At 46.3% G+C, this 19,452-nt stretch overlaps 2 protein-coding genes across 2 annotated transcripts; one reads left to right on the top strand and one right to left on the bottom strand.

Moving 5' to 3' along the window:
• Positions 1 to 1,754: 1,754 nt before the first annotated feature.
• Positions 1,755 to 4,911, bottom strand: LOC115386601 (zinc finger protein 358-like). The gene is made up of 2 exons (XM_030088992.1): positions 4,660 to 4,911; positions 1,755 to 3,575 (listed from the first exon to the last, which is right to left on the bottom strand). The coding sequence occupies exons 1-2, from the start codon at positions 4,850 to 4,852 to the stop codon at positions 2,605 to 2,607; spliced, it is 1,164 nt and encodes a 387-aa protein (XP_029944852.1). The 5' UTR covers positions 4,853 to 4,911; the 3' UTR covers positions 1,755 to 2,604.
• A 3,069-nt stretch (positions 4,912 to 7,980) lies between these two features.
• On the top strand, positions 7,981 to 14,438 carry LOC115386622 (trafficking regulator of GLUT4 1). The gene is made up of 5 exons (XM_030089025.1): positions 7,981 to 8,290; positions 13,456 to 13,688; positions 13,766 to 14,058; positions 14,154 to 14,286; positions 14,365 to 14,438. The coding sequence occupies exons 2-5, from the start codon at positions 13,508 to 13,510 to the stop codon at positions 14,379 to 14,381; spliced, it is 624 nt and encodes a 207-aa protein (XP_029944885.1). The 5' UTR covers positions 7,981 to 8,290; positions 13,456 to 13,507; the 3' UTR covers positions 14,382 to 14,438.
• Positions 14,439 to 19,452: the final 5,014 nt, after the last annotated feature.

Here is a 19,452-nt window from a genome sequence, read left to right as displayed (position 1 = left end):
ATAAACCAATACAAGTGTTCTTCCTGGCTGTTGCATGATGCAATATGTTGTGAGACTTATCTCTATAGCCGCCTGTTTTCTAGGTGTTGACATGACGAGGCGTTCAGGTGCGCCTCCTGTTTACAGTTTTATGCACGATTGAATGTATGAGTTCTTGAAGATGTCGATGTTTACACTTTCTATGAGGTGTTTTTTTTCCCTGTACAATATGCTACAATAAATCTGGAATGCAAAGCAGAGTGTTTGTTGTCATCCTGCTGCTGCGGCGGCGGCGGCGTCATGCTGCCCCCTGCAGCCACAAAACATCACACCACTGACAACATGTAACACACAACACTTTCATTCTCAATATTTTATTGTTTTTAAGTCTCAGTCTCACTTCCATCATCAGCTGAATTTTTCCTTTGTCATATTAAATATTTTGTGTTTAAATGTTGCTTCATCTCCTCTAACATCAGCTTGTTATTCACATTTTATCTTTGTTCAAGTTTCTTTATGGAAATTCTTTTTTTTACCTCCATTCTGCTCTTCCAGTTTGTTTATTCATGACTTTATCTTCTCATATTTGTATCAACCTTAATATAAATTGTAATGTAACCTGCATGAACAAAGTTCGAGTGAGTCAGTTTGTGACAAGACAGCAAACCTGTTTGAAGTCCTGAAATGGAATATTTTCAGATTGCTAAATAAATAAGCTGGATTTAGAAACAAGTGCCTGAGAACATGGTTTGATTTTGGTTGAACATTTTAAACACAGAAACAGGCTTTCCAGAAAATTGAAGTTTTCAGGGATCAGTCTGTCCTGCTGGAACTGCTCCTAAACCCTGTGTTTAATTTGGATTTGAGGAAATCCTGCAGAACTTGAACGTCTCACCAGGGGAGTGTGGACAAGTTTTCTTTAAATAAACTTAAAACCTGAGTGAATTAATTAATTCCATGTTGACTTTATTAGTCGACCTGTGCCGTTACCGTGTCAGGAAACAGGAAGTGGAGCTGCAGGTCAGTTTCTCATGATGCATTCACTGTCCTCTGGACAAAACTTGCTTTTTCTGGAAATACTGAGCTTTCATTTGTATCATGAAACAGAATATTTAGTGACTTTGTAATTCTCCTCAAACTTACTTTGAACTCAGCCACTGTTCTTTCCTACATTTTATATTTTGTCAGATTGAAGTAGAAACTTGAAGAAAAATCTTAAAATTGTGTTTGGCTTTCTTCTTAAACGTCAAACATCCCGCTGCAGTCTGGAGTGGGGCGTCGTCAGAGCCGATCGGCTCCTTCATGCGTTCCTCAATCATAACCAATCAGACTACAGCTCCGGACCGGGAGGACACCCCTGTCGGTCCTGCCCGTGGACTGGCTTCGGTTCTACTGCTGGGATCCGTGGTTCTTGTGCTGGACCGTCCAACGAACTGTCCTCAACATTGTCCTAGGCTTTACTTCTTATTGTCTCATGCTAGCTGTTGCCAAAGCTGTCCGTCCCTGGGAGAGGGATCCCTCCATACTGTGGTTCTCCCCAAGATTTCTTCTTTTCCCACTGGGTTTTTGGAGTTTTTTCTTGCCGGATGTGAGGGTCGAAGGCGGTGGTTGCTTCGTTCTGTCTCGTTACTGTAAATATTGACATATTACCATTATGCTTATTCACTGTTTTTACTTTTACCGACAAATGTAACATCTTGAAGCCCTCTGAGGCAACTATTGTTGTGATACTGGGCTATACAAAAATAAATTGATTGATTGATTGATTGAGCTCAAAGTCACATTTTATTCCTCTGAATCACAATAAAACCCAACAGAATCCAAAGCAGCCGTCCCAGAGATCAGCAGAGGGCCTCCTCCACCTCAGGGTCCTGCTCCCTGGAGCGGTGGGGTAACAAGGGCAGCGGCGATTAGAATCACCGTGGTAACCAGCTAATTATGTATTTAAATAGTGTTTTAGACCCTAAACACTGTAACTCAGAGGTGGCCTCTGCTACTGCACATCTGTGGGAGATATTCAGTTCTGTCAGTCTGAAGTAAATTCACGCTAAAAAACAAAAGAGTTAGTCTGAGTTTCACCTCCACTCCGACGTTTCACTGTTCCTGAGGACCCGAACGCCTCGCGCTGCCTTCAAAGCATCAACCCTCCCCCTGTTTCAGTCTGCTCCCATTAGTTCAGACGTGAGAAGAGATGACTGTTCAGCTCAGCGTAACAGTGTGAGTGCGAGCCAATCAGACGAAGGGTAGGGGGCGGGGCTAAAACACTACCAAAATGTTTGAGACGTTTCTCCTTCACATTTTCCTGTTTGTCCGTACGTTGTCTTCTTCTGCACTCCAACCGGCCCGTCGTCTCTTCTTTCTCTACGACTGGCCCGACAGCTCCTCCTCCTGCGCTCTGATTGGCCGGCTCCCTCCACAGTACTGAGGAGTGAATGAAGCTCAGAGCCTTGGTGGTAAAAGGCTGCTAAAGGTGCAAAAAGATGCATTTTAATTGCCTGAACTGATGGAAACGCAACTGAGGCGCCGACCGGCCTGCAGTACCACTGAGCACCACCAGAGGGAGCAGTGGGGCCGCTGATCTGGGTCCAGCTGCAGAAAAAGAAGCAGAAACAAGAAGTCTCGCCATCAGGCGTTGGGTACAAAGCACATGTTCTTCTTGAGGTGAATCTGCAGCCCGCTGCCGCTGGTGAACGTCTTGGCGCACTGAACGCAGCGGAACGGCCGCTCGCCGGAGTGCGTGCGCTTGTGCTTCTTCATGGTGTCGCCGTCGCTGAAGGTGCGGCAGCAGAAGGGGCAGCTGTACGGCCGCTCGCCCGTGTGGATGCGCAGGTGGCGCCGCAGGTTGCCCCTCTGGCTGAAGCTCTTGGAGCAGAAGGTGCAGCGGTGCGGCCGCTCGCCCGTGTGCGTGCGCAGGTGCCGCCGCAGGTCGGCCGACTGGGCGAACGACTTGCAGCACCAGTCGCAGGCGTACGTCTTCCTCTTCTGCTCCAGGTGCAGCCGCAGGCCGGCGGCCTGGCCGAACGCCTCGCCGCAGCGCGGGCAGCGGTGCACGAGTTCGGGGACGAAGCCGGCGATGGCGGCGGCGGCGACGGCGGCATTATCGTCGGGCGGCAGCGACTCCGGAGCAGAGTTCACGTGCGGCTGCTCCGCCTCGGTTCTGCTCATGAAGGCCGACTCCTCGCCGACCGCCGGCGCCATCACAGAGTCCTCCGCTCCCTCCACATCACTCACTCGGAACTCCTCGGGCTCGGGTTTGATGAGCGCCGGCGCCGGGGCGTCCTCCTGCACCGCGGCCGGGACCTCCGCCCGGGAGGGGGAGGAGCGCGGGGGCAGGGGGTCGCTCTGCGGCAGGGGGTCGCCCTGCAGCGGCGGCTCGCGTTGGAGAGGCGGCTCCCAGGCCGCCAGCGGCTTCTTGTCGTCGGGCAGGAGGAGGGGCCCCGGGGCCGCCTCGCTCTCCGCCGACGGCGGCGGCTCCGGGGTCAGCCTGCCGGCTGGAGGTCGAGGCTGGTTCAGGGTGGAGTCGGGCTCCTGGGAGCGGGGCCTCACATCTTCAGACTGCTGAGGGACCACAAAGCCCAGAGTGGCCCGGGAGGATCCTGAAAGACACGAAACCCTGGGAGTCAGACTGAGGAGGGGCAGCGTGTTCAGCTACAGAAACCAGTTCACAACTGGAATTAAATGAAAACTCGTTAATACAGAAATCATCTGAGCTGCTACTTTAGTGTCAACAGTGAAAAAAAGCAGCAGATAAATTTAATTTAACTCATCTCCAGTTTAGTTTACATTTTTTTGTTACTATTGAGTCGTATTTGAGATGAATGAAATTAATCTGAAACTGATGTAAATGCACCTGCTGAAAAATCCCTCAGCAAAAAAACATGAAAACAATTAATCCCAAAAACTCTGAACTGAAGTTGAAGAGAGAAAGTTAATAATAATTGATTATCCTGTAAACACTTAAATTTCTTTCATGTTTTTAACCTCAGAAATTATTTCCCAGCATAACAGCTGGAGACCTTTTTTAAAACACTAAAATGAATGTGAAGAAGCAGGTTCGCCATGTACAATAAAACTAATTTGTAAGTAATTTGTTATAAACTTCAATGATGATAATAATAATCAATCGAATTGGTTGTTAGTTCAAATCCTGTAACAGCTTGAATTTACTTCTGATGCACACGTCTGACAGTACTGATCTATTTAAAGATTAATTTACACTGAAGTGCATCAAAAAGCGAATCATGCCAAACGCCGTCCGGAATCCTCCGATTTAAGGTTCTACACTTGGATGTGTGTTATAAAGTTATTATGACTGTTTATTACAAAATATGTCAGTAGTGTTAAACTTCAAAGCACACATCGGCGGATGTGAGAGAGAAATAAGCAGATCCGTAAATGTGTTAGGAGTTAAAAACCTCCCTGTCCGCGGCTAAGACGGGATCAGTGGCCCGAAATTCGAAATGATGGGCAAGACGGCAAAACCCGTCTTTTCTTTGAAAATACAACAATTTGCGTTATTTAGACTGAGGCCGAATTTAAAAACGTGTCGCTACAAACACGCTGGAAGTTTAAAATCTAAGACTAGCGGTGTTTTTAAGTAAAAATCTCGGTGTTGTGTTAAAGCGGCTGAGATGTGAGCGGAGTCTGGAGCGGCGCTGGAGCCGGCTAGCTCGGCCTTACTCAGCCACTCGGTCTCGGCCTCCAGCAGCAGGATGTCCCGCAGCTGCCTCCGCAGGCTCTCGTTCTCGCGCTTGGTGCGGGCCGTCTCCTCCCGGTACTCGGTCACGGTGTCCTCCACCACGTCCAGCACCTCCTTCACCAGCACCGTCAGCCGCTCCGTCAGGTAGGCGTGCAGCAGCCGCAGTTTGCTCATTTTCAGGCTGCAGACAGGAGAAAACCGGGACGAGACAACAAACAACAAACCGCCGGGACCGGAAGCGTGGACTCGGCGCTGGCACTTCACAATAAAAGCCAGAAGCCCCCGGGACCGGAAGCGCGCTGCCAGGACTAGTAATTCATAATAAAAGCTATAAACTTGGTTACAGGAAGCGTCTAGCCAAGACTAGACTTTCATAATAAAAGCTGACATGCTCCATCTACAATCATTTTACTAAAGAGTTTGTAAATGTAGAACCATCTAACCCTGAAGTAAAGACCAAGAGCAGACCAAGACTTTCAAAAGCCAAGACCAGGTCTAGACCAACGCCAGAGCATCCCAAGACAAGATCTAGATTTTAAAGATCTTAGACCAAATAAAGACCAGGAGATGTTTCAGGGGAGCATTTTCTGAGTGCTTTAGCTGTATGTTTACGCTACTGAGAGAGTTTCTTTACAACGCTCAGCATCCTTTGTCTCCCTCGAGTCCATACATCCACATTCTCATTACATCTCTCCTCTCGCTGCCTTCAGAAGACTCTGTTCCTATTATGACCGTGAAACTGAATTCAGTCCAATTTAATATATTGTGGAGGCGCGGCTTTAATAATCGAGAGAAAAATTTCATCTTGGCGACCAGGGGGCCAAACTGTGCCTGAGCACACCGACCACAGAGACTGCTGGGAAATTAGGTACCTAATTTAATAAAAAGCATGAATAGTATGTCTCGCTGCTTCAGAAAAGAGCATTGTTGAGGATCCATCCATCCAGATAATATCTGATGAAATCAGATCAGACATCATTCATCCCACACGGGGAAATTCAGTCATCACAGCAGCTCAAATGATCTGAGAGTAAGAACATCGAGAAGCAATAGAAATGGAAATATTAACAATATTTAAAAAGATGAAGAAGATACGAATTTACAATGAAACACGCAAATCAGTATTACCAACATAATGAGCAAACCGCTGGCAAACAGCAACGGTTCATTTCACACTGTTTTCAGTGGGTTTAATGAGAAACTGTCTGATTATGTGGTATCATGATAATCTTAATTTGCTGTCATGTTTGAGATGAGAACAGCCAGAGGAGGAAATCTCAAAAGCCATAATTGAGATAATTATAATAATTAAGATTAAAGACAACTATACTTATTATTAATAATAATATAATGTGGAATAACAGAGGTGGTGCCGTTGCTTCAGTGGATTTGGTGTTTTATGAAGCATGTAGATGATTGTGACATTTCTGTCTCTTTAGAGTTTGTTTTGTTTTTTTTTTTTTTTTTTATTTTATGCATTCTGTTCTGTCTGCAGTGGCTGCATGTGAAGTGTGATTTTTAATTAATTTTTAATTATATAATAGATCAATTAATCTTCTTTAGTGATATAATTGTGTGTTTATGTATCAGTGGTGCAGACACGGATTATTATTTTTTTTCAGTTGAATGTAGTTGTAAATATGCAGGTCCTCCACCCTCCGACAGACGGTGCTGCAGTGTGTGTGTGTGTGTGTGTGTGTGTGTGTGTGTGTGTGTGTGTGTGTGTGTGTGTGTGTGTGTGTGTGTGTGTGTGTGTGTGTGTGTGTGTGTGTGTGTGTGTGTGTGTGTGTTCGCTGACAGGAGCATTGCATGTGCGGCGCTCCTGGAGAACAGAGGGCTGAGGGGATTCGAAGCTCTTTCCCCTGATGCTGTAGGTTTGATCTAATGGTGGCTGGTTTTCAGTTTGGTTTCTTTTCACATGTTTCCTTTTTGCAAAATAGCTTAAGTTTACTCTCTTGGGGTTTTTAATTCTTGTCGAGGTCTGATATCAAATGATATTAAATGTTTCCAAGCCTTCAGCTGTCGGGAGCTCTCAGACAAACACTGTACTTATTGTCCATCTGAACTTGTGCAGCAGCAGTGTTTAAATATAGTAGCTTTTTCCATTGTTTCCACAGAGTGTTTTCTGATAGTTCCACCTTAGGAGCCATCTTTAAAAAAAACGGCATTTTGCAGTGACTCCGAGCTCCATGTCTGTGGAAACAGAAAGCCAAAACAGTTCAAAAGTTTTGTGTTTTTACTTGAAAACGCTGACATGTGAACAGCGCCTCCATGTGCAGCGCTCGGGATGTAGCGCCGACGCTCCATGGAGGGAAAACATGGAAATATGTCACGTTTTTAATGTGTGAATGTTCAGTGGTCAAATGTTTCAGATCTTTACAGAAAACTGCATTAAAGGTCATGAATGTTCCATCATGGATGGATGGAAGGGACCGACACTGTCATCCAGGTGGTCATAATGTTGTGGCTGATCAGTGCATCGATAACAATACCTCTGTTCATCCAGCGTCCCTCCTTCCCTCAGTCTGAACGGGATCAAAGTGGCTGGCTCTTAAAACTCGTCTTCCACTATTAATGTGTGAGCTGCTTCTTTTCCGGATTAGACTGGATTAATCCAGAGCTGCTGCACCGCTTTATCCAGCTTAGAGTGACAGATGTGTGTGTGTGTGTGTGTGTGTGTGTGTGTGTGTGTGTGTGTGTGTGTGAGTGTGTGTGTGTGTGAATAACATCTGTTTGAGCTGCACTGCTGCATCCTGCAGCATCTCTCAGATTCTGCTCAGTCAGCACTAACACAGCAGCAGGAAAGTTACCCACAATTCACTGCACACGTAGCGACACTCCCTTTCAAAATAGAGGCACCTTTGTCGTGTGTGTTAGGGTCACCCACCAGCGACCCGACATGCGAGCTACATCAGTGTTTCTGCCGTTTCCATGTAAACAGACACAGTTTTCAAAATGTTGCCCTTCAAATGAGAAACTTTGAGAACAAAAACACAAACGATGCGTTTTAACTTGAAACGCCGTCGTAAAAACAGAGCCTGGAAGATATCTGAACACTGCTCACCGGTTTGCCTCCTTTTTCCTTTTCACACTCTGTCCATAGTGAGACTCAATCTCTGGAATCGCCGTGGTAACCAGAGTCAGCAGCTCATTGGCTGATTCGCTTGTAATTCAGGAAGGTTCTAGTGCTTTTATTCTGGAAGCTATTTCAGTGCTTTTTACCTGAATCAGCTTCACACACACACACACACACACACACACACACACACACACACACACACACACACACACACACACACACACACACACACACACACACACACACTCAGGCCCCTCCCTCTCCTCCTTGCGGTGGAGCTGCTGCAGCGTCTCTCTGCATCACATCTTCTCAGTGAAAGCAGCCCAACGCCGTCTCCTCCATTTCTTCACCTCGACTCTCCTCACCTCCTCCTCCTCCTCCTCCTCCTCCTCCTCACCTCCTCCTCATCTCCTCCACCGCTCCTCGCTCCTCCTCTCTCCCCGCTGCCCGGCTTGGCGTCTGGGACCTCCTGCCGGACCCCCTGCAGAGACACGATGAGCCTCACCCTGCAGCATCCTCTGGAGTAGCAGCAGGTGAGATGAACATGTGTCGGCTGTTGGTGGGTGTGTCGCCTCCTTTTGTGTGTCTCCGCCGAAGCTTTTTGCTGCATTTGTCTTGTGGGTGACTCGCCGCGTTCATGTGTGCTGATTAATTATGTATAAAACATGGCGGTGGTCCAGGTTTCAGTCCGCCGCCGAGGAGATCTGTGAAGACGCTCGCAGTGTGAGCAAAGTAATCAAACCACAGAGTCGTCATCGATTTGTCTGATCGACGTTTCACAGCTAACAGACAAAATCGACAAAGATCTGAAGCTGGAAAATCGATGGAAACACATCAATCTTCAGAGCAAAGGTGGAGATAAAACCAGAAAATCTATCGATGATTAAACAAATTGTCTATCTGAGATATAAATTCTGGTGAAATGAGTGGATTTGGAGTAAAACTGATTCATCAGCTCACATAAAATTAGTCAAGCTGACTTGAATGTTATGAATGACTTTTAACATCAGTGTAGAATCGGCCAGTCAGCTAAAGCCTGACGAGCAGATGAGTGTCTCCCTCTAGTGGTGGTTGTGATAATGGCAGCAGCAACGTAGGAAGCGTAAAGGCGGAAAGACGCAACTTTTCTACTGCTCAGCGCACACCTCGGCCGTGGTAAACAGCTCTTCTGCACATGCTCAGTAGCTGGACGATAACAATGTTAGCCTGCAGCGGGTCACAGTGACGAAAATCACCAGGAAGTGGATTTTGGTTTTCATTTTGAATTTAGATAAGAGAAAATAACATTTACATTTTTACGTTAACAGTGAATTTTTCTTTCCATTTGTTGAGGTGCCTCTTTGTCGATGTGCTCATTTAATTCAACTCAGATTTAGTTCACAACTTCTTCAGTCACATGATGCTTCACCAAAGAAATAACCTCAATTTATAGAGTGAGGAATTAGATTTCTCCTTTTGCCCAAAACAAACTATTACAGATAATTGACCAGATAATTGCAGGGTTTTGCATGATGTTCTTGATTTTGTAATTATCAAGGAAAATAAACTAAGAGAGACCAAAAACAACCAGCAAAACATGAACAAATAAACGTGAAAAACCAGAAAAGAGGAACCGGCTCTGGTCCCTTGAGGCGAGCAGCGACGCTTGGCACCCCAAACACGATTTATCCCAAAAAGAAACAGTTAAGTTCATCAAAAATAGATCTTTTTTCAGCCTCGGGACTTTATTTTTATCGTGCAGCTCTAAATAAAACATGAAACCCTGGCACCCAGGCTGAAGTTTGGAGCTTTTCTTTCTGTTTCTCTCTCTAACGAATGAAAGCCCCGTGATCCGCCCTTTAATGACAGCTCTGGATCATCAGGCTGATGGTGTATGAAACAAACATCATCAGAGCGTGGAGTCATTACAGACTCGGCTCGTCTCAAAACAACAGCCTGATGGAGATAATGGTCGTCTCTTCCGGCCTTCTCCCCTCTGAGAGTTCCAATCTGGCTTGATCATAGGAAAACAAAGCAACAACAGGTCTTCCTCCCAGGTTTAGACCCCGAAGTGATCCTGCGGGGCTTTGACACTGAGTGAAGGTTCAAAAAACAAGAATAATAATAATAATAATAATAATTTAAAAAAAGAATCAAGTAGTTCCCAAAAACTAGGAAAAAGAAAATATAAAAATCTAAAATAATAGTAGTGGTAAAAGTATCCAGAAACACACACAAAAAAAACCCCGTAATGGCACACGAATTAAGGATGCAGGAGCATGACTTCAGATAACACTGATTTCTTTATCATCCCCAGTCGATTCAAGGACAAGTAGATAATCACAGTAAAAGCACAAACAGACCAGATGGGAGCAAAACTAAATTAGGAAACAGGCAACAGTCAAAAAAACAACAGAGGAAGAATCGCGATGTCTTCGAGCAGGAGGAGCAGATACCTGGAACCAGAGGGGGTCCAGAGGTGAAATACGACAAAGGAAATGCACATTCAGTATTCGGTCTGGATGAAGAGATGCAGCAGGACGTTCGGCTCATGTGCACCATCCTTCCACTGGATCCAGGATGGTATCCTGAAGATAACCTCACAGTGAAAAAAAAAAAAAAAAAAACCCTCCTGGAAGTGAGACATGAACTGAAGAACACGGTCAGAGGGCATGTCCTTAAGAAATCCATGAAGGTGAAACACAGCATAACACACTGTCTCTCATTTCATTGGCCACAAGCCGCCTAGACTGCAAGATAAAATGAGCCAGTTTGGGAAATCTGTCAACATGGAGCCATCGCCTTTGGACTCTGGAAAACCAGCGAGGAAATCCGGGAAGATATTGAGCCATGAATGAGGAGTTCCAGGAAGAGGATGAAGGAGACCAGATGGAGGGGGGCGTGAAATCAATTTGCAGGCATAGGTGGGGCCAGCAGAGACGTATGTTGGTTCCTGGACACGAGAAGCATCGGTCCTCGACACAGAGGGAGCGGCAGGACATGAGACCGGACGGGACCCGTTCAGCAACAATAAGACTGTTGGGCCCACAAACCACAGACAGGACGGATATTCAAGGTTCTTGCAGTTGGTCCAGAAGATTACAGTGACATGTTCCCCCCCAGGTGAAGATTTCCATGACTTTATTCAACTCAAAACTCAAAAAGCAACCTGCCTGTGGAGCCTGCTCGGCCTCCCTCCAGGCGGCGCACAAAAACCCTGTCCGCTCGACAGTATAAACTCTTCAGACCGTCGCCCGGACGTCTGCCTCCATCCACTCATGAAACCTGTGGGTCCTCCTGGAGCAGCTTTTAAAGCCCTGGGAGAGGGAGGAGGAGGAGGAGGAGGAGGAGGAGATGACGAACGACTCACACCTGAGAGCGACCATCCTCCCACACTCTCCTCTCTCCAGCTTGGTCAGCTCCCCCCCCTCTCCCTCTGACCACGCCCCGCCGCCACACCCACATTTTAGAAGAGGGAATTGATGTTGGCTTAACCCAAAAAGTCATCATCAGTTCATCAAAGTGTCTGATGGATGTGTCGAAGGCCGTTTCCCACTCATCCCCTCCGGATTGTTCATGAGGTCTGAGACGTTCTGGATATCAAGCTCAATCAGTACAGAGACGCTCTGAAGAGATTAACTGGATGTTTTTGATGGGGATTTCATTGAGTCCGTCGTCGATGCACGGCTGCAAAGACTTGCTGTTTTCATCCTCGGAAAGAAGATGGTGGGATGATTTGTGATCAGTATTCTTTTAGTCGTCCATGAGTGAAAAGAAGTGGAGGCCCTGGCAGTGAGTCTCACAAACCTGATAGCATCAGTGAGCGATGAGATCTTATGAGCTTTTGTTCCGTCTGACGGGTGAAAGATTATGAACATGATTTGGATTTGTTCGTTTAGGAGCCAACGGTTTAAAACGAAGACCAGTGGATCGAGGGATTGAGGCAGTTGAAGAGCAGGAATTGGAGAAACGGTCACTGCTGTCTCGTCTCGGCTGGTCTCTGAGCTGCAGAGAACATCAGAAGCTGCTCCGCCGCTCGCTGAGGTGCACCGCATGATTTATTATGGATGTCTGAGAACTCTCACTGCGACCAGCAAATTTCTTCAGATCCTGTAAAATGCTCCTCTGGTTCTCTTGGTGCTGAGTGTTTCCAGAGCAGAACGAGAGTCTGGCTCAAGAGCACGACTCGCACGCAGGGTTGAACTCAGGACGGCATTCTTCCGTCCACTGTCACGGAGCAGGTCAGACGGGCAGAGGCTCGATGTTAGGGCAAAAGTTCAAATCCGTGAGAACGAAAGCAAAAAATAGGTAACGGGAAAAAGTCCAAATACATAAAGGTAACTGAAAGTATATAAAACACACACGCAAACACACACACAAGAAAAAAAAGCTGGTGCATTTGCAAGAAACAAGATGAAGTGGCACAGACTACTGACAGGATGAGGCTGTATACACAGGGGAGGGAGACATGAGGGGGCTGGAAGTCAAGACATCATCCCCTCAGCTGTGGAGGAGAAAATAAAACAGGAGGACTGGCGGAGCGAAGAAGAGAGAGAGACCTGACAAGAGTAAAGAAAGGAAAGAAAATATCAAGAAAGTGAAAACAGACACTCGGGTTCGATGGCGTCAGGACGTTAGGGTTCGGTGGGTTTCCAGGATTTTGTGTTTTTCAGGCTGATTTAAGTTCTCGGTGTCTTGCTGTGAAGATGTATTTCTGTCTCTTGTACGGCAATGGGAACATGCTTCCGCGTACAGCAGGTAGAGCTGGGAATGAGGTCCCACACGAGCGGGCCTGGAGGTGCGTTCAGGTGTCGCTGGAGGCTGGTGAAGCGTCCTCGGAGCTGCGGCTCGCTTCAGCCTCACAGCTTCTCCGTGGGCTGAATGACTCAGAGGTTTCTGTGTGGGAGGAAAGGAGCTCTGAAAGTCACCGCAGGAGTTTAAACATGTGTACCAGCCAAGCAGCCTGTAATTCAACCCACACTCACTTTGAGGAAATAGATCCTCTCAAAGGAAAATTATTATTTTCCAGTCGAAAGTTAATTAAAAGCACAGAAAAACTACACAATCCATTAGTTTGTTTTCAGAGCTGGTGTCATTTGTAAACTCGTTGCTAAAGACAGTGCTGGTAAATGCTGTGTTGGTAAAAGCAGGGTTCATCCATCATCCATTGCAGCGTTTACATACGGAGCACTCCTGATAGGTAGCCGATCCACCGTGGCTCTCATGAAAACCTCCAGCTCCGTTTTGTGCTGCGCCGTCAGAAACAGAATCTCACAGACGTCTGCAGGTCGTCGCTATCAGCACATTCTCAGAAATATAAAGGGTCGAATTTCCGTTCACACTCCGAAGGCTGGAGCGAGCGTGTTTCTCAGAACGGGGGAGGCGAGGTTTGAAGGTTGCTTCAGAAACAGGATCCTCCTCTGTATGCTCAGCAGGTTTAACGGTCGTCAGCCTCCCAGAGATCAGCTTTCTCCGAGAAAAGCAAATATCCCCATATTTTCCACCGAGCAGACAATTCCCACTGCCTCCAGCTCATTCCAGTCATTTCAGCCAGACGATTTGTCACTTGTGAAATGGCTGAACTGAAACACTAATAGGACACTAAAATCCAAGTTTCTGAAATGAGACGTCACAGCTAAAAGCAGCTGCTTGCTAAAGGTCCGTCCAGAACAGAAGTTTACCGGTGAGAGTGCCTGAAATGTAACCGTTTGTTCCACAGAGAGTCCCGCTCCCAGCATCGTTTCCACACTCAGCCTCATCTGTTCAGCATCATGGCGGCCAGCCAGCAGCCCACCAGCATGGAGGAGCCTCAGCCAATCAGCACGCACGTGGACGCAGACTCCGCCGTGACCTCTCAGCCGCCGAGCTCCGAGCACGCGATCCCGGGGGACGGCGCCGAGGAGGGGCACGGCATGGACCACCTGACGGTGATCGGCGACGCCGCGGACACAAGTAAACCCGTCGCGCCGCGTCCCGCCTCGCGCTGACGCTCGTCTGGCAGCCGCTCACCGGTCTGACTCTTCTCACAGGTAACGGCGCCGCTCCGGGAATGGCCGACTCGTCCCCCACGGCCGCCGCCGTGTCGCCCATGCTGGGGGCCAAGCCGGGCGGCGGTCACGCCAACGGACGGCCCCGCACGGGCAGCCGGTCCGGCTCCATGGCGGCGGGCTCGCCCAGGCCCTCGCTCACCCGCCGGCCCAGCGCCATCACGGAGGCGGCCGCGGACGGCTCCAAGCCCCGAGACTACCTGCTCCTCGCCATCCTGTCCTGCTTCTGCCCCCTTTGGCCCATCAACATCGTCGCCCTCACCTTCTCCGTCATGGTACGTCAGACCACGATCACAGCGTCTTCAGACCGCCGTCACGTTACAGAGGGTTTCACGGTCCAACTCAACTCTGGGTCCTTCATTGTGTTCAGTCCAGAAACAGCCTGCAGCAGGGGAATGTGGACGGCGCCCGCCGTCTGGGCCGCAACGCCATGATTCTGTCCGTCGTCTCCATCTTAGGAGGGATCGCCATCATCGCGGCCGCTATCGCGCTCAACTGGGGACGTGAGTTAAATCATTTTAAGATGAACGTTCCTCCAACGATCATTCAGGATGTATAAACTTGTCTTTGTCTCCTTGCAGTGATCCTGAAGTCCTGATCGGAGCTCCACTCCCCGCCCGACTCTGAACGTCACATCTCTGAAGCACCTGAAAATGAAAAAAAAAAAAAAAAACAGTTTCCTGTTTCTTTGCTGTTGTTTCCTGCTGCACGATGAGCATGCCAACCTCCACCTCCCAACGCCCCACCTCAGACCGTCATGTGGCAGCAGCTTATCTCCTCCTCATCCCTCCCATCCAGGCTCTTCTGTCGCCATGACAACAGACATCTCCATGGAAAAAAGGGATTATCTCTGATGAGTCTCCGTGCCACCAGGGGGCGATGGAGAAACCGTGGATGTGGTTTTCATGTTTTGATGCCAAAAAAGAAGTTTTCAGCTCTGCTGAAGCTGAGATGCTGCTCCTGAAATCGTTCACCACCAACATAAACTTTGTACCGCCGCCGATGGAGACGCAAATCCAAGATGGCCGAATGTTACGCATACACAACGATGAACATGACGATGTTTTTACTCCAGATCGTCCTCCGATTCACAAGTTCCTGTAAAACCATCGCAACATCACAGTCAGCATCGCTGTTGGAAAAAAAAAGACAAAATGAGCTTTCTGTCCAAAGGCAATGGACTGTCCCACATTTATTACAGACAGTGAAGTAACCATTGGCAATGGACTGTCCCACATGTATTTCAGAAAGTAATGCGACAACAGATAATGGACTGTCCCACGATTGTCACAGATGGTGAAGTAACCACAAACAGTGGACTGTCCCACATTCATTACAGACAGTGAAGTAACCACAGACTACGGACTATCCCACATGTATTACAGACAGTGAGGTAACTACAGACAATGGACTGCCCCATATTCATTACAGACTATGAAGCAACCACGACTGTCCCACATGTATTACAGAAAGTAACGTAACCACAGACAATGGATTGTCGAACATGTATTATAGACGGTGAAGCAACCACAGATGATGGACTGTCCCGCGGGTGTCACAGACGGTGAAGCATCCCATGTTTATTACAGACAGTGAAGCAACCATGACCGTCCCACATGTATTCCAGACAGTGAAGTAACCACAGACAATGGACTGTCCCACGGTTTGTTACACACAGTGGATGTAACGCCGAAGTTTACAGGCTGATTACCAGCAATGGAAAACATCTCACCTATTAGCGATTTAGCGTTAGCTGTGAAAAACACCCTACAGACTCTTCATGGACGAAGTTTAGGAGAAACTTTGAGGAAATAAGCTGTTGTTATGAGAGAAAACCCTATACTCTGTGCATGTTTACAGTATTTACTACAGAGGAATGCTTTCACGTGGGGCTTCAGCCTGGTTTCACGGGAGCGCAAACGGAGTAGCAATTTGTAAATATACGAATGGTGAACACACCCTCTGCTTTTCTAAGAAGTTTCCGCTGAAGTTCAAGGTTTTCAAATGTTGTATCAATCAAACGGTAGAACTGAGGTCAGGAAAGGTCAGGATCATAGACTTATATAGGTAGACAGGCAGACATAAAATAGAATCTTCATTGATCTCTTCACTGACAGTAAACGGCTGTCTACCCTGTTATGTGAGTCTACTTATACACATCTATGGTCAGGCTCAGAGGAAAGAGGCGGGGCTTAAAATGCTGCGTTGACATCACGAAGGACCAATGTTAGCATTTATTTCAATGAACGATGTCTCCATTGTGGACCCAATTGTCTGAATGATGTTATTATAATGTTTCTGCATCCTTCGTCGTCCTGGAAACTATTTCGAGGACGATGTTAACATGATGACATCATCGATGCTTTAAATTCATTCATCCCTTTATTGGGCTAATGACCATATATGGTCATTCAACGGTTTTTTAAAGAACACTTTTGAAAACCGACAGGATTTGACAAAATGTAAGATTGTATTTAATCAACCAACAGATACGCTGAAGGCAGCAGTCTTGACTGTAAATAACACAGTACATTTTCGGACGTTAGCACTAAATAGCATTTTATAGACATTTCAAATTCTGAATGATGAATCCTGAACTAAACCCAGTTTTTGAACAAATAAATTGCACACGTTGTTATTATTTTGTTGTTTGTAACTTTAAAAAGCTGAAAAATTCCCTTCAAAAAAGCCCCTACGGTTGAACGCTTCCACTTTTGAGTATTTGAATCCGTTTACTATACAGGATTACTTGTCGGTTTTTTCTGAGGATGCTTTCTAAGAGTTAAATTGAGCTAACTAACACGTAAACTCCCACATCAATTGGTGATGAGACGGAAACTTGGCAGCTTTACAGTGAAATCACTGAGATTAGAACAAAACCGACGGGTCCTGAACGTTGCACAAAGCTCCGCCCACACCTGTTTTGTATGTAGCATGTCTGTTTATTAATCACATTATGCAAAAAAAAAAAAAAAAAAATACAAAAAAGATGAGAGAAAAAAAAAAACTAAACCAATAGGAATGCTAGCTTTCCTGATTTCTGCCCCGGTAGTGAGTTCGTACGAACTTTGCCTGCGCTACCTCTCCGAGTTTATCGAGCGCCTTGTGTGGTTTCACCTTTTTTACTGACTGTTAAACCTTGTGTGCTTCAAATTGTGCTTTTCCACCAATGTCAGCATTATTATTCTGTACTGAAGTGCAGGACGTTGATCACAAACACAGGCTCACAGATCTCTCCCTTCACCACGCACAGCTCAGTGTGAACAGAAAACCCACGAGAAAGAAAAGGTCCTTGGGAAGATTTATGTGTTTGATCATTTTAAATGAGGATTCAAACTGAAAAATCAAATATTTACAGTATTTGTAATGATACCTTCACATCAGTGACCCATTTTACAAATCAATTTTAAAACCACACAGTGCCTTGTTCTATCCTACAGCTAACACTTAAAAATAAATAAAACTGGTAAGCCAGACCGTAAAGGAAACATTTTAGATTAAACAGTGCAGACGGAAATTTAGCTAATGTCAGCAGAAACTGAAACTACTTTGTTTTCTGTGTTTTAAGCCCCGTTTACACAACGGTTCAAGTGAAAACTAGTCATTTTTGGATTTTCATTTTAAACAAGTTTCGTGTTTACACAGAAATGGCAGAAACACTGGAAACGATGTAGTTATCATGCCTGGCCACTGGATGGCGCTGTTGTTTGTTTTTGTATTGAAACCATACTAAACATCCACGAATAACATGGACATTAGTAATTTGGGTTGTTATTATGGTGCTGCTCTGGACGAAGCCCAAACGCAACGAAAATCATCTGTTTTCACTTGAACATGTTTTTGTGTATACAGGCCCTCAATTGTGTAAAATAAGGCAAAAAATATTTTAGCGACAAATCACAAAAATTAGAAAATCTCCAAGCTGACCTTCCCCGTTTGGTCACTGTTTTTAACCCACTGAGCAGGTCGCAGGTTTAATAGAAAACCTGCTGAATCTTTCGGTTTGATTAAAGCAGCCCTCAGTGCGTTTGTGATAAATAAGTTGGTGCTGAAAAATTTACATTTTCAGATGAAAATTTCAAAGACAAAATTTTGCCTTTTTAAGTATTTGGTTTGAAACCAGAATAATCTGATAGTGAAATCGAGTTTTTATTGAGTTGGTTTTGTCAGAAACGAGAAACAAAGACTTTTTCTATTTTCAAACACTGGGAATCTTTGGGAGGACTTTTTGCTTGGAGCTCAGAGGACAGACGAGTGTTGGTCGGTTTGATGTTCACACTGCACTGCTGGATTTCTGTTCTGCTCTTGGTTACAGTTTTCTTTGTTTTGTAAAAGCTCTTTTAACACCCGATTACTGGATCTTTGTATTTTTATATTTCGACGCTCATCCTGGGGATCTTTTGTACGTCCATGTGTACGCTGCTGCCTGCCGGCTCTCTCTCTCTCTCTCTCTCTCTCTCTCTCTCTCTCTCTCTCTCTCTCTCTCTCTCTCAGTATTGATTTCTCTCTCTGACTCTGGACTCTCTGTGCCTGTGCATGCCTTAAACTGACTGCTTCCAGCATAGCCCACCAGTGTGAGTGTACACAGCACATGTATCAGACACACTGTGGATCTTTGCTCGTGTTTGATGGAATAAACTTTGAAATCCTCAAAATAAAATCTGATTCCACATCAGAGATAGAGCGACTCGTTGGATCTGCTTTAAAAAAAAAAACAAAAAACAAAAACAAGTTTTTGAGCTGTTGTCATGGTAACAATGATGGCGTGATGGCACACATGCTGTTTGGACAGCTTGGACAGTCTTTGGTCACCATGGTGACAGAAATGCACAAGAAGCAAACATGAATATAGTTTCATTGAAACTATCCGGCCCATCACACCGCCAGGAAAATAAAAGAAATTCAAAGAAAACGAAGAATTTTTCTTTTAAACAAATTTGATGAGTAGCAGAAATGACGCATCATTGATACCACCACTAGAGGGAGCCATGGAGGCGAGTCATGCTGGTCCACGTCTGCGTAATCAGACCAGTGGATGTTACCGAAGATATGGCGCATACTTTACGAGAAGATAAACAATCAGTCGAAAACATTTCAAACAAACAAAAAAGCTCTTAAAGGAAATTCGTTTTTTCTGAAACTGTCTCATTTTATAACGAGCAGAGAAAAGACACGACCAGCCATCATCTCCTCAACCTGTTTCCAAGGCCAGAGACACCCGGTTGTCACGGCAACCGTTGGCAAGGGAGGGAGATGAGAGGATGATGGGGGGAGGGGGGCCCAGGGAGGAGGGGGGGGGGGGGGGGGGGTGCTGGGGGGGGGGGGTGTAGTTCCTCAATGTTAATAAAAGATTTTTGTATCGAAGCGGCTTCATTTAAATTTTAGATTCTTATCAATTATTCAGAGACTCCACGGCCGAGGAGGAAGAGGAGGAGGAGAGAGAGAGGAGGAGGAGGAGGGAGAGAGGAGGAGGAGGAGGGAGAGAGAGAGTGAGAGAGAGCGAGAGAGGAGGAGGAAGAGGAGGAGAGAGAGAGAGGAAGAGAGAGAGAGAGAGGAATCAAGAGAGAGAGAGAGAGAGAGAGAGAGAGAGAGGAGGAGAAAGAGTAGGAGGAATGAGGAGGACAAGGAGGAGGATGAGAACGATGAGAAGGAGGGAGAGAGAGGAGGAG

This window comes from Salarias fasciatus, chromosome 4 (assembly GCF_902148845.1).
Source record: "Salarias fasciatus chromosome 4, fSalaFa1.1, whole genome shotgun sequence".
NCBI classification, from domain to species: domain Eukaryota; kingdom Metazoa; phylum Chordata; class Actinopteri; order Blenniiformes; family Blenniidae; genus Salarias; species Salarias fasciatus.
Note: the sequence above shows the minus strand (reverse complement) of the source record. Positions and strands in the feature narration are given on the sequence as shown.